The sequence below is a fragment of the Pongo abelii genome, chromosome 5 (assembly GCF_028885655.2).
Source record: "Pongo abelii isolate AG06213 chromosome 5, NHGRI_mPonAbe1-v2.0_pri, whole genome shotgun sequence".
NCBI lineage: Eukaryota > Metazoa > Chordata > Mammalia > Primates > Hominidae > Pongo > Pongo abelii.
The window spans coordinates 132,414,869-132,431,770 of record NC_071990.2 but is presented as its reverse complement, the minus strand read 5'-3'; the positions used below and the strand labels follow the sequence as shown (position 1 = coordinate 132,431,770).

At 36.5% G+C, this 16,902-nt stretch overlaps 1 protein-coding gene across 32 annotated transcripts in view; it reads left to right on the top strand.

Moving 5' to 3' along the window:
* EPB41L2 (erythrocyte membrane protein band 4.1 like 2) overlaps positions 1-16,902 on the top strand; it is a 223,396-nt gene that overhangs the window by 157,389 nt on the left and 49,105 nt on the right. For all 32 annotated transcript variants that reach the window (XM_063724618.1, NM_001377040.1, XM_009242249.4 and 29 more), the window contains 6 exon segments: positions 1,247-1,322; positions 4,626-4,844; positions 6,229-6,316; positions 10,672-10,824; positions 11,345-11,442; positions 15,324-15,496. In XM_063724618.1, the coding sequence (XP_063580688.1) occupies positions 1,247-1,322; positions 4,626-4,844; positions 6,229-6,316; positions 10,672-10,824; positions 11,345-11,442; positions 15,324-15,496 (807 nt within the window).

Genomic DNA, 16,902 nt, shown 5'->3' with positions numbered 1-16,902 from the left:
AGGAATTTTTCTTCAAATTCATAAATTAAACATCTCATAAGGTCTTTAAATATGTATAGAATGGAATAACTTGGCTGGGCATGGTGGTTCATGCCTGTAATCCCAACGCTTTGGGAGGCTGAGGTGGGAAGATTACTTAAGCCCAGGGATTTGAGACAAGCCTGGCAACATAGGGAGACCCCATCTCTGAAAGAGTAAAAAATAAGTTAGCTGGACATCGTAGCTCATGCCGCTACTTGGGAGGCTAAGATGGGAGGATCACTTAGGCCTGGGAGGTCGAGGTTGCAGTGAGCCGTGATCATGCCATGGCACTGCAGCCTGGGCAACAGAGTGAGACTCTGTCTCAGGAAAAAAAAAAAAAGGAATAACTTACATATACACACACACATTTTTTTTTAATTTAAAAATATTATGAACTTGAAGTCAAACTCTAAATTCAGGCTAGTGGAATTATTTGGATTCCATTAGAAAAATAATACCTGCCCTTTCCCCCATAGTTTTACTTTTTTAAAGCTATCCTACACATGATCTATCAAAATAGCAGTTAAATTTTACGTATAAAAATAGCAGTGTTTTAACTTTTAACAAGCCATTTATGATATGGTTGCTTGACTTATTCATTCTTTATGGCACAATACAGCCAAGTGTATGTTATATATGAATATACTTACACCTACTCTATAAAACCTGGGAAATAATTGTATTGTCCTAAAGTATCATGAAATTATACCACACTTTCCCTTCTTGGGATCTCTTTTAACACCTTCTTCAAATAGCCCATTAATAATTTTTTGAATAGCTATTATCTCTTGATCATTACTCTCTTTCCCCACAACAATGTAGAAATCCTGAATTAAAAAAAAAAAAAAAAGGGTAGAAAATATTTGGCAACAGGAGATCCTGTGGTTAAATCGAATCTTATTCAGAACTATTACATGGAGGTTATATTAAAATTTTTGTATAATAGATCACCATATAAAACACATGTTGAGGTACCAGTAAATGTTTATAAGAAAGAGAACCTATTACTCGTTAATGGTGGCTTATTTATGTAATTGATTTCTATTTTATATTTTATTTCACTTTAATTTTATAAACAATTTTAATTTTATTTAAATAAAAACATTCTGCATGCTGATTTATAGTTGGATTAGTCTGTACTGTTTGATCCTTGACCTTTAAATTTTATCACAATAGTCATTCTTCTGTTAATTGGGTGCATAACTGTGATATTTAATGATTACAGACCTTCCCTGGCTATTCACTTTTAATGTGAAGTTTTATCCTCCTGATCCTTCTCAATTGACTGAAGATATCACCAGGTACTTTATATTTGCATTTTTAAATGAACCTTTCCTTACAGCTCTCATTTATTTTTGTGCCCTGGGAGCATAGTGGTAATTTCAGGATTGAAAACCAAAACAGTTTTTCTTAAGTTTTAGAAGTTTCCTTGAAAATGGGTACATCCAAATAGTTTGAAATGTTGCCAGTTTCAAAACTTTTATTCACTTTCTTTAATATCTTCATTTATATTCTAGTAATGAAAATTTTAAAAATGATACTGCTGACAGCTTTGTTTTCTATGTTATATTTTAAAAGTCACTAGTATTTAATATTTGAGATTTTAATACCAAGGTCATTTTTATTGTATATAACTCATGTGTGCTTATATACTAGTCTCATTACAAAGGTGATATGAGGTTAGCAAAATGAAATTATTTTGAAAGGCCAATTGAACTGGTAATTTCTTTCTCTCTTCTCCCTCCAGAACCAAACAAGGTAGGATTTCTTATGTAGAGTCAGTAGTTAGTTCATTTCCATCTCCTTGGAGATTGTGTGAGCTATAAGAACATACACTTGAATTGCAAAGAAAGTATTCTGTTTAGGAGCAAGAGAATATTTATTGATTCTGAGTACTTGATTGGCAACCAAGAAACCTTGTAAATCAACAAGTACCTTGAAATCTTAGCCCAATTAGACTGGGTACCAGAAACATTGTGAATCAATCAACAAGTACCTTGAATTCTTAGCCTGATTACACTGGGTACCAGGGATAGCATTTCTTAGCTTTGGTAAGAGGAAGTATAAAGGGTTGATTTTTTTTTTTAAAGGAGGATTTTTATATACCATATTTTTAAAAGGTTATTTACATGGTCAAGTACAACTGTGTGCAGTCCATGACTTTTAGAAAACTAGAGGGGCTTAGCAAAAGAGTCTGCTTGTCTTTAGTTCCTGTATCTTTGATGCTTTCTGCTAGGCCAGTTTTGTTGTCAGACATCAAGTTGTGGAGGTGGTTAAGAGTGCATAATATCCATGTGAAATAGGAAGGATGGAAATTTCTTTCCAATATTGGGTATATAGCAGGCCGGCCTTTTTTTTTTTTTTTTTTTTAACTACTTGTTGCTGAATAGGAATGTACTAATTAAGCTCTGAATGAATTAGCTTCACCTAGTAAATAATAAATAGTAGCTTTTGTAACTGCACAGTGAGCTACTTAGAGCATAAAACCTGACCGAATGGCGTGTGTAAGATGCAGAGCTTCACTGCAGGAGTGCCTCTGAACAATGCATGTAATTGGGGCTTTGTGACCCAACACTGTACATACACTCCTCCTGGTAGTAATTTGTTTGGGGAATGATAATCCTTTGGTGATTGCAATTTTGTAGCATCAGTAAGTACTTTGGTTTTCCATATAAATGGAACTCGAACAGTCTCCCTATCTAGTGGGAGGAACAATATAGTCTGCTCAGCTAACTAGAGGTCTCAGTGGTGCAGCCTGAGACCAGCCACCTGCCTGCACTTGTGGCTTGGAATCTTAAATGTCATGATTGAAATCTTCACCATGACTTGAGTGAACATTTAGAAAGTGGGGTAGGCTTCTGAGAAGGGCAAGAACACTATTTCGAATAATGTTCGAAGAATGCTTCATAGTGCTGTATGAAGGTACAGTTGGGTAAATCAGGAAGCTCATGCCATTTTTTGTTTGAAGTTTTTAGGGTTTAGACTTAGGCTTTGAAAACAGAGGAAAGGACTAATGTGAAAAGCAGAGACAATAATATAAAAGGAAGCAACAAGATGGAATCTTTGTGTTTAGGTTCTAAAACTTCCATAAAATGTGGAGAACTATCACTGTTGTTGATTAGAGAATTTGAGGATAACCTGGACCCATGGTTGAAAATTCAGTTTTCTGAAGTATGTACAGTTACGCTTATGTTTTTCTATGGGTCAAGGAAACATATAATCCTCCTTAAAAGGAGAACTTCTGCAAGGCATAAAATACTCCAAATACTGTAGTGATAGCAAGAAGACTTTTAGTCTCTCAATTACCAAGCACCTGTCATGTGGCAAGCCCTCTAGTAACTGGTGGGACTATAGTGATGATAAACAGAGTCCCTGCCCTGCCTGATGATGTATTTGGCTGGTAATCCAGGTTCTGAACTGACCTGGCCCCATGTGCTGAGTTGTACTCTCTGACCCAGTAACAACAAGGCCTGGACCAGAGGCCAGCACTCCCCATTTGATTGTGTAGGGTAGAGAGCAGGAAGAGGATTGGCCCCTAAAACCCAGGCCAGGCAAGTGTCCACAGGACTAAGATGGCCAGCGGCCAGTATGAATGCCAGTCTCTAAAAGGTCTTAAAGAATGAGGACTCTGCTGTTGATTTGGGAGGATCTGTGGTGACCATAGCAAATGATGAAATTAGAGAGTAGAAATCACATTTTAAAATGTTACCAAGAGGAATTGATAGTGGGGCTTAAAAGGGGGGGGGAACCCACACAGTGTATATCACGTGTTTCTGCATTTTATTTCATGGAAAATGGAAATTCTTTTATAACTGTAGTGAGCCACATGGAACATTGAGTGAGAAACATTATTATAGCCACTAATTATTATAGCTACTAGTTATTGATTCTTAAGCATGTGCCAGATATTTTATTTATATTATCTAATGTTCATGCTCATCTTCAAAGGGAGGTAGAGTTCTTAGCGTCTTACAGGTGGGAAGTTACCCTTAGGCAAGTAAATTAACTTGCTCAAGGTCATATAGAGTCAGGTCTTCCTGGCTTCAAAGCCCAGGCCTTTTCCACTAAACTGAGCTAGCTACTGCTTTAGATGGGGTAAGTGGACAAGTAAGGGCTTCAAAGTAGAGATTTACCAATAACTGTTGTTAAAGGTGTTTCTGGAAAAGAAGAAATGTCAAGATGATAAAGGGTGGGTGACCTTAGCTTTTCTTACAAATGATTAAGACTAGTTTTTTTTTTAATCTATTAATCTTTACATCTTTTGAGGGGCGTGCTAATTTTTATTATAGTTTGAAATCCAAGGAGACAGTTTAAGTGATTGAAATTTTTACTTCGGTTACAAAACTCTTCATAGTAATCATATATATATACACACACATATAAATTAGCCTTCTGGACTCAGTTTCTATAAATAAGCCACAAGTTTAGAAGCCCAAGGAACAAGTTGAGGCTTTTTATTAGAGAAGATGATTTTTGCTGTGGATATGAAGAGTGCCTATATTGTATATTTGTTTTCAAAGGGATATTAGCTTTTAAGGACTGTGAGTGCTCCAATCTCACCTAATGGTTCTCCTCTGACCCCTTTCTCCCTCTGCTCCTCGCAGATACTTCTTGTGCCTTCAGCTCCGGCAGGACATTGCCTCTGGCCGCCTGCCCTGCTCTTTTGTGACTCATGCTCTCCTGGGATCCTACACCCTGCAGGCTGAACTTGGTGACTATGACCCAGAAGAACATGGCAGCATCGACCTCAGTGAATTCCAGTTTGCCCCTACTCAGACTAAGGAGCTGGAAGAGAAGGTGGCAGAGCTGCACAAAACCCACAGGTCTGTTGCCTTGCTTACTGGAGAGAATGGCCATGGTAGATTTAAATAGCTTCTCTTGTAGCACTTACTAGACATTTGAGCGCGATTTACAGGCTTATCCAATTTTTCCTTTTGGAGTTTCACTTAGCACTAATCAAGGCAACGTGGAGCCCTTGAGGTATCCTTTCATTATTTTTATAACTATCGTGTGAGAAACTATGCTCGTGAGACTGTATGTTTTCATGTATTGGAAAAATGTGCTTTTCTACATGACACCTTCTTCTGCCTATCCCCGTAACACATACACATTGGAGACAAACATGCCCACATACTTATTTGACATTTACTTTATATTTCTTCTGCCTTATAATTGTCCTTATTACTATATGTGGTAAGAAAGCTAGGGAGATAAGGAGGCATTGGGATTTGAATTACCAGCGTAGGTGGTGATGGACGTAGGAATAGTAACTGAAATGTACAGGTGGTTCCACTGGAAGATGACCCGTTGGTTTAGCTAAGATTACTGACATTACATCAATACCATATTGTGCTTCGAGAACATTTATATGTGTGTGAAAAGAAAATGGACTTTTTACACAAATTTTTATAACGCTAGCTACAAAATGATAATTTATTCTATATTGCAAAATTACAGTTTTATTAAATATTTACTAAAGTGATCTGAAAGGAATTTTCAAAAATTAGGTTTTTAAACAGGCCACATTCATTGATTTTTCTTTAAAAAAACAATATGGTATTTGACTCTAAATGTTTTCTTGTTAATTTACTTAAATTCTACTCAATAGACGTTGTATAATTCTAGTATGAAATATCAGGTACTGACATGCCATGGGGAATGTGAAAATTAATGGGACATGATCTTGCTCTTTAGGAGCTTAAAGTTTATTTAGTTGGGCATATAGATAGGAATGGAAATAATTTTAGTATGGACAGAATGTGATTTGTGTTACCTATCATAGGTATAAAATCAAATACAAGTAGTTTCAATCTTTATTATGATCAACTCTAGTGAAATAAAATGAAGGAGTAAGAATGTGTTTATCACAGAAAGATGAGATCACTATTTTTTATTCTCCAGTACTTATGTTGTACTCTATTGCTGGGGCTTTTTTCCTCAGTGGAAATAATCAAAAGCAACTTTTTAAGATAAAATGGGTAAGAGTGGAGGTATACCTCCATGCAGTTTAGCAGGTTTAGATTATAGGATATTAAGGGAAAAATGTTAGAGGTTGAGAGTTGTTTTCTTACCATTTCCTACTTTTCTGCAAACTTGGCTGGGTTTCTTTCTCTCCTCCAAACCCTCTGAGCGCAGACACTCCTCCCATTCTGACTACATTTGCTCTGCATCCATTAATAAGATAATCCTGTTTCTTTTGATTCTCAGGGGCTTATCTCCAGCACAAGCTGATTCCCAGTTCTTAGAAAATGCAAAGAGGCTTTCCATGTACGGTGTTGACCTACATCATGCCAAGGTACTGTAAATGTAACGGGGAGTAGCATCATAGCAGTCTGTTGACTGAAGTTTTGAGAGGGCTCCAGTTTCAGGATAGCACAGCTTATTTTTGGGAAAAGGATATTTGCCTTCAATTGAGGGTCTCTGGAATATTTCCTTGGTGACTAATTATGGGGTGTTTGGTTGTGGGAGGGACCATGTATTCTCTCTCTACCACTTCTTTTCCCAGTCTTTTTAATTAATGCCCTTTCTTAGGTACTTTCTGTGACACACCTTGTCAGCCTTTTTTTTTTTCACCGCTTATCCTGGTTTATTCTGCATTGCAGCTTCTGCTAGGCCAAGTGCTGTGTCTGTCCCAGTTCCCTCTCCCACCTCTGTCTTGGGAGAGGAGAGCAGACCTTAGCAACCATAAAAGGGCAAAAGCAGCATGGGACCACTTTCCAAAAAGCTTCTGTGTGATGAAGGAGCCCTAGAGTTGGTCTTTTCCCTGTAGGTGTGTTTTGTACTTTGTGAAAGATAATGTAGGTGGGCCCAGGCTCTGGGTGATAAAGCACCTTCAGTCTAATATGAAAGAAGGTAAAAGAGTGGGACAATGGGGACATGGGAAGCCAATCATAATCCTGAACACCATAATCCCAAAAGATCAAAATCTCAAAAATATAATGCTCGAAAAAATAATTTTAAAAGTTATTTAAAAGACATTTATTTACGTTTTTAAGGGGGGATTTGAGAAACATAAAACACAACAGAACTTCATAGGCCACTTTACACGATAAATTAGGCAGTAGTAACATAACATATTTTGCAAGCATAAATGTTCCGGTATACTAATGAGAGTCACAGGGTATGAGTTATGAATAGACAAATCCTGTTCATAAAGAAATAAGTCAAAAAGTGAAATGTGTAAGCGCACATCGCTATAGTTGGTTGCCAGTAACAATATCACTTACATCATGGTTCTAGTTTAGATGATTATGTAGTGGGAAGAGTCGAGGAGGAGAATGACAGGCAAGGTGAAATATGAATTTGGTTTTAACAAATATGTCCAGAGTCAACATTTCCTTATGGTTGCCTGCTTTTAAAAGACCCTGCCAATCTGTAGATGTTGTTTAGAAGCCCAGATTATATGATTTGAGAAATCTCTAGGAAAGCTCCCCACACAAAGATGTCTTTCCTCCCTAGGCCTCTGATTAATAATTCTTGCATTTGTGTTATTAATCATACTTCATATTTACAAAGCACTTTTTTTCTCCTCAGTGGCTTCCTTTATTTAAATATTTTTCTTTATTACAAAACTAATACATGTTCATCATAGAAAACAGAGACAAACAGAAGAAAATAAAGATCACTTAAATCTTTTTATGCAGAAATAAGCACTCTTAATACATTTTTTCTTTTCTTTTTTTTTTTTTTTAGATCTCTGGGCAGTTGAATTCACATGCCTTCTAAAACTGGGGTCATACTATGAGCATCATTTTTGTTAGTTTTTTTTTTTTAATTTAATATTATAAGATTTTTCTGTCAGTAAGTAGTCTCTGGCAGCATCATTTTTAACCACTAGATGCTGTATGCCGTTAATTTTAAAAAGTACTTTCATACCATCTCATTTTTTACAAGTATACCATCTCATTTAAAGTTTGAATGTTTTTTAATTTTACAGCTACATAAAACAGTGCAGAGAATGACTTGTTTAAAACCATGTATTGTTAAATGGTCTGTCTGCCTGATACCGTCTGGCAAATCCTAGTAGGAGGTGAAACAGATTGTCTTAACACTCCAGTGTTTTTCAGATCATTTTCTATGTAATGGGGACAGGCTAGGTTAGCCAAGAAACAGAAATAGGGAGGAAGGAAAAAATAAGTTTGGGACCAAAAAGACCTCCCAAACCTCTCCTCCTCTAGACCCTGCCATTCTTACCACATGTAAATCTTGCATCTTTACTTTGTTGATCGTTAGTTAGAAACCAATTCTTAAATGGCAATGCTGTATGTAAGGTTTCAGGATTCTTGTTTTTTAATGTTGTCTCTTAGAAAAGTAAGAAATTGTGGACTCTGTTCTAAGTATAATATTCTTTTTTGCTGTGTAGTTAGGAGCAGAACACTAAAAAAATTCAAGATAACCTTCATTCTGTTTATCATCCGATAGACTCCTTAGATAATATTTGATAAGCAAGATATTTGTGGCTTATTGAGAAGAATATATGTGGCAGTTTAAAAGAACTTTTCATATTTCATGTCATTTAAAGTTTTGTGTCTTTGTTTTTCATTGCCTTAAAATCAGATTTTTTTTTTTAATTAGAAGAGTTTGTAATGTCATATTCATGTAGGATGAGTTGGAGAGTGTTAAATAAAAGGAATCTCAACAAAGGTGCAGAGAAACCGTAAGAGAAGCAGGACACCCGTGGTAGCCCCAGGCTGATATCTGCAGCTATCTTAATCTCTCTAGGTCTGTCTGAAGGAGGGAGGGCAGAGTGATTTCCAAAACTCCCAAAGAGAGATATGTGTGGAGAGGGCCGTCTTGTGGGGAGCCATTGTCAGAGGGACATAGTCAGCCTGAGGTGACCACGTAGGGAGGGAATCTGGGTATTAAACACTCTGACCTCCCTTTCCTTCCTCTCCCGATCCTTTGCGAGAACTCCCTTTATACTGAACTCATTTGAAAGCCAGCCATCTCCGTATGGGGCAGTGAGCAATGCAGAGAATGTGCTCCTTTCCCTTAGTTTATTTTTCTGATTTTGATACCATGTGGCATAACTTACATGTGAAGGATCAAGGCCTGCCTTTTCCTCTTTCACTTCCTACCCTTCATCTGTTGTTTCTATTCACACAAATACTGGTAATTCTAAAATAATTATATAGAACAACAAAAATCAACTGATTTACTTGAATCTGAGTTGTGTCTATTTTTAAGTCAGATAAAATAGCTTCCTTGTCCTTTCCAAAGATTGCTTCAGACTAGAGATGGCTCATTCAATGTTTCAAATGCGGGTTCCCTCCCCACTTGTGGTGAGAACATGCCGTCTCGGGCAATCTTCTGCCTTGCTCCCCGTGGCCATGGGCAGTGATGGTTTTGGCAAACACACCATGGGGTCTGGTGCCAAGTTGCTTGGGCACCTGTGCCTGATTCACCCCAGCTTTTTAGTCTATTCCTAGAGAGAGTTGTGGCTGCCAAGATAAGGGTGAGTAAAGCAATTGATTGGATTTTTTAAAATGGCTCAAGTTGGTCTAATGTAATTTTATTAGTGTATATGAATTACTCAAGTGTCACAGCAGAGAAAAGCAACTGGCATCAATTAGCTAATACTATACTTTTATTTATAAAAAACTGATTTAAATGGTATCAAAATGTTCTGAGTAATAAGATAGACAAAATGTCCTTTTATTAAATTGGGAGTTAAACTAAATATGGGGTTTGTTGCAGCATTTTTTGTGAGAATTTGTTTCGTATTGTTTGTGATTTCTGAAAATGTGAATATCTTTGAGCGGTAGTCTTCAATTTTACATATGTTGAATGAGAGCCAGTTCTCCTCTTAGAGATAAACAATAATTTGTATATTTTGAATACATGCATCTTAGATCTTCACTACTTGAAATGTGAGGAGACAGGTTTTCACTTTTGTCTGTAAATTTGTTTGGTTTTTAAAACATAGTTTAGGCCTGTGATTATTCTAGATTGTCATCGATTCCAAATTAAAGCTCTAGGGAAAGAAAACTATTAATAACTTCAAGAATAGTCTGCAGTCCTTTGAAACATGCCAGCCAAAGGAATGCCTAATGAGAACTGGATGTCAGCATTCTAAGTTAATGAAAAACTGCTTGAAAGAATTCAGAGATTTCAGCACTGTCAGCCTGGAAGAGAAATTATCTGCGAGGGATTGGTGTTTTGCAAAATATTGGCATAATTTTAAGAGCTGTTAGCTAGGGTAATCCATCTGAGGTAAATGCACCTAAAGGAAAACGGTTGAACACATCTTAGGGTAGGCCAAAAGACTGTCCCTGAGGCTGGACTAGCCTACAGGAAAAGCTCATTTTATTTCCCATATCTTCAGGATCTCTAGTTCTGCTTCCTTTCTTCTCTGTTAGCTTCTACAGTGGAGCTTGAGAACATATGCATTATGCCTTTTGAAGGACACTGTGTCTTATAGTCACATTGCCATAACTCTTCGGCAAATCACACCTGATCCCTGAAGATGAATAAATTTAACATGTACGTGTGTGCGCCGTAGTTTTCATTAACGTGCGTACTGTCACTAAACTTTAAATACAAACCTGTTAAACTGGCATTCCTGATCGTGATTTGAGGGAGCTAATTAGCTTCTTGATTTGTATAACTTTCACAGCTCTTAACCATGGTTAATTGGGTTATGCTTGGCAGGACTCAGAAGGTGTGGACATCAAGCTGGGCGTGTGTGCTAATGGACTTCTCATTTACAAAGACAGACTGCGAATCAATCGTTTTGCTTGGCCGAAAATCTTAAAAATTTCCTATAAACGCAGTAACTTCTACATTAAAGTCAGACCAGCAGAGGTAAGCAAAGACATTTCTAATCAGTTGTTGTTAGTCGGTCTGTTTGCAACCATGAATTTAAAAATTCTATTAATTCTAAAATTTTAAGAAAATAAACTGTTTATTCTTCCATTGTAAAAGATCAGGGTTCTTAATGGTAAAATTGCAGTATATATATGTCTGGTCTGTTTTTTAAAAAAGCAACCATCACGCTTTTTACGAAAAAGAAAATGTGATAAGGTATGGGCTCATTTTTTCTTGTTGAATCAATTAAGTTGTGATCATTAGGAAAGCAATAAGATGAGTTTTAGTGAACATTGAAGGATAGTTGGTTTATGTGAGCCGTTGTTACTTGCTTTTTGTAGAAAATAGTATTGCAGTCTATGAAATTCATCTTTATATGATTATATTAGATATATAATATTTACCTTTTTTGAGAAGAATAATTGCTTCTAACAGAAACATCTGAATCCATGCTTTTCAGTAACTTCTAGTCAGTTCTTAAGGAAATGTGCTGATTTGTTTTACGGATTTATTCCAGCTGGAACAGTTTGAGAGTACCATTGGATTCAAACTGCCAAACCACCGGGCGGCAAAAAGACTATGGAAAGTGTGCGTGGAGCATCATACTTTCTACAGGTAATTTTAGGAAAACAGCTTGGAAGCCGGGCATGATTGCACATGCCTGTAATTCCACTGACTCAGGAGGCTGAGGTGGTAGGATCACTTGACCCCAGGAGTTTGAGACCAGCCTGGGGAATATACTGAGACTCCATCTCTCTCTTTTTCTAAGAAAGAAAGAAAACAGCTTGGTATTGCTTTTAGTAACCTCTGTGAATTAGGAGGTGGTAGTGGTAGGGAATGTGGCAGATGCATTAACCCCGTCTTTGAACTCTTTTGTCCCCTCCTTGCCTCATCTCCTTTGTCTGCAGTCCCTCCCAGGTCCATTTCTGTCCATTCATTGTCATTTAGAACTGAGCTGCCCCTGCAGCAGTCTAGAGCTCCACTTTCTGACTCTAACCACCTTTCCTTCCACCACAGCCACACTGCCTTATGCCTGCAACCATTCTTCTTTCCACTATCCCTCCTCTTAGGTTTCACTTCGATATTCTCATCAGCTGCCTCCTGACTTAACTTCTTTCCCAAACCAACTTGAACCCTGTGGTCTGACTGCTTTGTCAGGGTGTTCTGACCCCCTCAAACTACTCTCCTCTTTGCACGTTTACCTTCTCTGTCTGCTAGTCCTGGATTAGTCCTGTGTCCTGACCTCACCACTTTTGGACCTGTGCTGTCCAAGTGCTACCTTAAAAATAGTACAACTGTTGTGACACATGCAGTTACTCTATATGACAAAAAATAGCACAACTCTATGGATTAGTGCTATTACAGATAAATAATTTCCAGCATGAGCTGGATCCTCAGTGCTGCTAGGCAAGCAATTTGTCCTTTGACTTCCTTTGCCACTCCAAATGCTCATTGTCCTCGTGAGTCCCTAGGCACCCCTGCTTCCTCTTCTGATGCCCTCCACTGTGCCGGTCACTGAAAGAAGAGGCTGTGCATGAGTGTTCTTGGTTTCATGCAACTTCCCTTCTTCCCTTTTGCCTTTAATGAAGCATTGCTCCTCTCTCCTCCCATTCATTCTTTCTCCCTTCTCCTGTCTCAAGGAGGAGATAATCATTCCTCTGCTTTGATCCCTCATTTTGTGCCTCATAAAGTATCCTGCTTTGTAAATTATTTATTCTCTAGTGGGTACCTTTAGCTTCTTTGGCCAATAAATATGTCCACATCTTGCTCTTTAAAAAATATGTCCACATCTTGCTCTTTAAAAAACAACAACAAATATGTATATATGGTTATATAAGATTTTATATATAAAATCTTTGATCATCTAACTATCTTTAGCTTATATCTTATCTCTTTTTATACTTTTCTTCAAGGACATATTTTTTACATGTAGTTTGCTTATCTTTGTTTTCTCCATTTCCTCAGTTTTCTACCACTGCAGTTTAGCTAGCTGTGTATCTAGATCCTTCATCTTTAAGGTTTTTGCTCTGGACTTATGGTCTACTACTGTTCTACCAAATACGAGCTGTGTGACCGTGATAAGTTACCAACCTCTCTGCTTCACTTCCATCATCCATATATGATAGTAATACTAGTATCTACCTCATAGGATTGTTTTGAAAATTAAATGAGATAACACACATGAAGCAACTTAGAACCATTTCTGGCATATCATAAGATTTATCTTCACCATTATCATTATTCTTAGTTTGGTATCACAGTTTGCTATTTTTAATGTGAATTATCAGCTGGCACAAATGATTCTTTCTTGAAGTTAAATTGACTAATGTCTGTTTTTCAAGACTAATATGTTAATTTTCGAGGAGAAATATAACTCATAAAATATACTTGAATCCCTCAAGTTACACTGATCATATATATCTTTGAAAACTTTATAATTTTCCTTGGTAGCCATAACAAATTTCTCCTCCAGACAACATGAGCCAGCTCATATAAAGCTAGTAGATGACATTTATGACACAGGTCCAAGCTGGGCAGACAACAGCTTTCCCTGTCACATAGTGATAAAAAAAAAGCAATAATCTGTTTAGAAATGACAAGTGCTAGCATTCATTGAACATTTATTAGAGTCAGACACAGAATTGATTGCTTTATATTGTGGTAGTCTATTTCTCGCCCTAGGCAAGACAACTGATGCTTAGAGATTGGTGCCTATGGAGGAGCACAGCAGCCAGGCATCTGAGCAGAGATGGGGACCGGGCCCCCTGATTCTGAGACCTGTATTCCTCACCTCTGTGCTGTCCTCTTCTTGTATTCTTGTAGCAGGAGTTTCCGAGATGCATTAGCTGTGCAAAGCCTCAGGCCTCCTCATTTTTGCTAATGTACCATGGACTCCAATTTAAAAGTAGACCAATTTGCTCCTGCAAACTTTCAATATAATGGTTAACAAAAGCAGTTTTAAATTTTTAAATCTTGCATAATGTTGCTTACAAAGCTATATAAAAGAATATATCTAACACAAAGGGCCAGTCATACTTTATCTATAGATTGCTTTGAATCAGATCAGTGGAATTTATTCCGTTTCAGTTTATCACAAAAGGTACAAATGATTTATTTAGAAAATTACAGTGGCTTGCAGATTGAAGCCATTCATCTATAAACAGATCTATTAATTGATAGCCAATCAGCTAGATTGATATTAGTGGAACAAGAATGTAATAATAAAACTGATACAGCCGGGCACAGTGGCTCATGCCTGTAATCCCAGCACATTGGGAGGCTGAGGCGGGTGGATCACAAGGTCAGGAGTTTGAGACCAGCCTGACGTGGTGAAACCATGTCTCTACTTAAAAAAAATACAAAAATTAGCTGGCCATGGTGGCGTGTACCTCTGTAATCCCAGCTACTCAGGAGGCTGAGGCAGGAGAATCACTTGAACCCAGGAGGTAGAGGTTGCAGTGAGCCGAGATTGCAACACTGCACTCTAGCCTGGGTGACAGAGCGAGACTCCTCAAAAAATTAAATAAAGAAATAAATAAAGCTGACACCCTTGCTTGGAGCATTTAATAGAGCCTGTCACCATTCTGAGTGTTGTACAGGGATTCTTTTTTTTTTTTCTTTATTGCAGAAGGTGATTTCTAAAAAAATTGTACAGAAGGTCTAGAAATACTTGAAATGATAGAGTTCTTTAAGAAATCACTCTTCCATAGTAAATGATAGGAAAAGTTTTGGTGGAATTCTTCATGTTTTCGAGTTGTCAACAAAAGTCTTCCATTTAATAAATTAAGAGCTCTGAGATTATGTTTCTGTTAAGATATTTGTCAACTTTTGATCAAAGAGAGCAAAATAATTTCAGTTGAACTGCCAAAAAGATTGGCCCATTTGCTAAAAACATGCTTTTGTATAAGCCTGGAAATATTTGACATCAAGAAAGTTTGATTTCATTCTTTATGAACCCAGGGATTAACCAGTAGAATTGTGCTGGCAAGAAGGAGTGTTAGCCATCTCTACAGATCCACTGTGTGGCGTGTTCTTCATGGGAAAGAATCACTTAATGGAACAGATTCCTGAGTTAGATGTTTTCTCCCCAGGAGAAATAGGCATAAATATTAAGAATTACTAATGGTAATGGATTGTTACTTGGCGCTTATAGCTAGAAGCAAAAATTCAGATGTGTTTATATAAATGATTTAAGCTAATACAAATAAATAACCTTTGATATACTGAGAACAGCTGTTTCTTTGCTTAGGTGGAGAAGAACATTGATTCATGAATACATGAATGTGGATTTACTCATCACCGTCATAAAGCTGTGTGTGTAGGAGGGTTTATAAATAATGTTCTTTAGAAAGTTTAGTTTCTGAGTAATCATACTTAAAATGAGATATGAAAGTACATAGCTTTAAAGTTTTTTTAAAAAAATCCATAAAGTCTAATTTTGCTTCCCCTTTCTCTCCTTTTTTTTTTTTTTTTTTTTTTTTTCCTTCCTCCTATAGGCTTGTTTCTCCAGAGCAGCCACCAAAAGCCAAGTTCCTGACCTTGGGGTCCAAATTTCGCTATAGTGGCCGCACCCAAGCACAGACCCGCCAGGCCAGCACCCTTATAGACAGGCCAGCACCACACTTTGAGCGCACTTCTAGTAAACGGGTCTCCAGGAGTCTAGATGGAGGTAAACACATTTATGATAATTTTGATTTTCATTCATCTTTCTCCAATCCCATGAGGTCAGAAAATGTTAATCCAGTTAATAAAGCCACCAGAAATACCCTACAGGGATAGCCATTTTTTTCCCGAGTAAATAAAATGCTATTACTTACACCTACAAGAAAATAATTTTGTTGTGTTTTAGAGTTTTTACTCTTTTTTGAAGTTGTCATACTTTTTTTTTTAAACAGATTGAACATTCCATATCTCAAAATCTGAAATGCTCCAAAATCAGAAAGTCTTTGAGCACTGACATATGCTCTAAGGAAATGCTTATTGGAGCATTTCAGATTTCATATGTTCAGATTTGGGGTGTTCAGCTGCTAAGTATATATAATGCATATTTCAAAATACAAAAAATATTAGAAATCTGCAACACTTCTGGTCCCAAACATTTCAGTTAAGGGATACTCAACCTGTATTGTCAGTGCACACAAATATTTGTAAAGAGTTCTCATTTATGAGATGTTGGACACATATGTTTTACTGATTTCTCTTGATCGTGATGTGTTTTATTGGTTCAGTTTCCTGAACCTGTTAATTAATGGCAAAATGTAATTCTAAGGGTTTTTTTGTATGGTAGCATATGAACCTTAATTCAGACAAACATAAAACATTCCCTGCATCAGCAAATTTTCATGAGTGAAACAACTTACCAAACTTTCCATCTTATGAGAAAGCTTTAGTAGCTTCAAAGGATTCATTTTAAATACAGCATTTTAACAAAAAGTAAATATAATGTGTTTGTTTGTTCTTTAGCCCAAGGGAAAATATGTGTAAATGTGAATTTTTTTCTATTAGAATTCTAATTAGCTACATTTTGTCGTTTTATATAAACTACAAATGAAATAAGTTTTATATAAACTACACATGGAAAAAAAATATATATATATAAAAATTACCTGGTCCAAAATGGGTTAATAATAGATTTTCTATAAAAGAGCTAAGGTTAAATTTATATTAGAATGCCTTATGAAGGAATATTCTTTCTTTGTAATAGAAAATGATTAGTATGGATAATTTTCTACCCAAAGAAATAGTTTTCCAACATTTTTGGTTGATTGAACTAAAATATATATATAATAATAATACTAAATTTGAAAATTGTATTTTACTACTAGTTATTAGCAGAAACCCTTTTTCTTGTTTATTACTTATATTTTTCTGAAATATAAGCTCGAACAACTTATATTTTAAATAATTGGAGTAAAACAAATCAGACAATGCTAACAGATAAAAAAGCTTTCTTAATAGTGAAGGATTCATATGGATTGCCTTCATCTGCTTTTCCTAGAAGAAAAACTTGGAAAACAAATGCAGGTGGACACATAGAGACATTTGCCAGGATTTGTTGGTTGGGATTTTGGTATA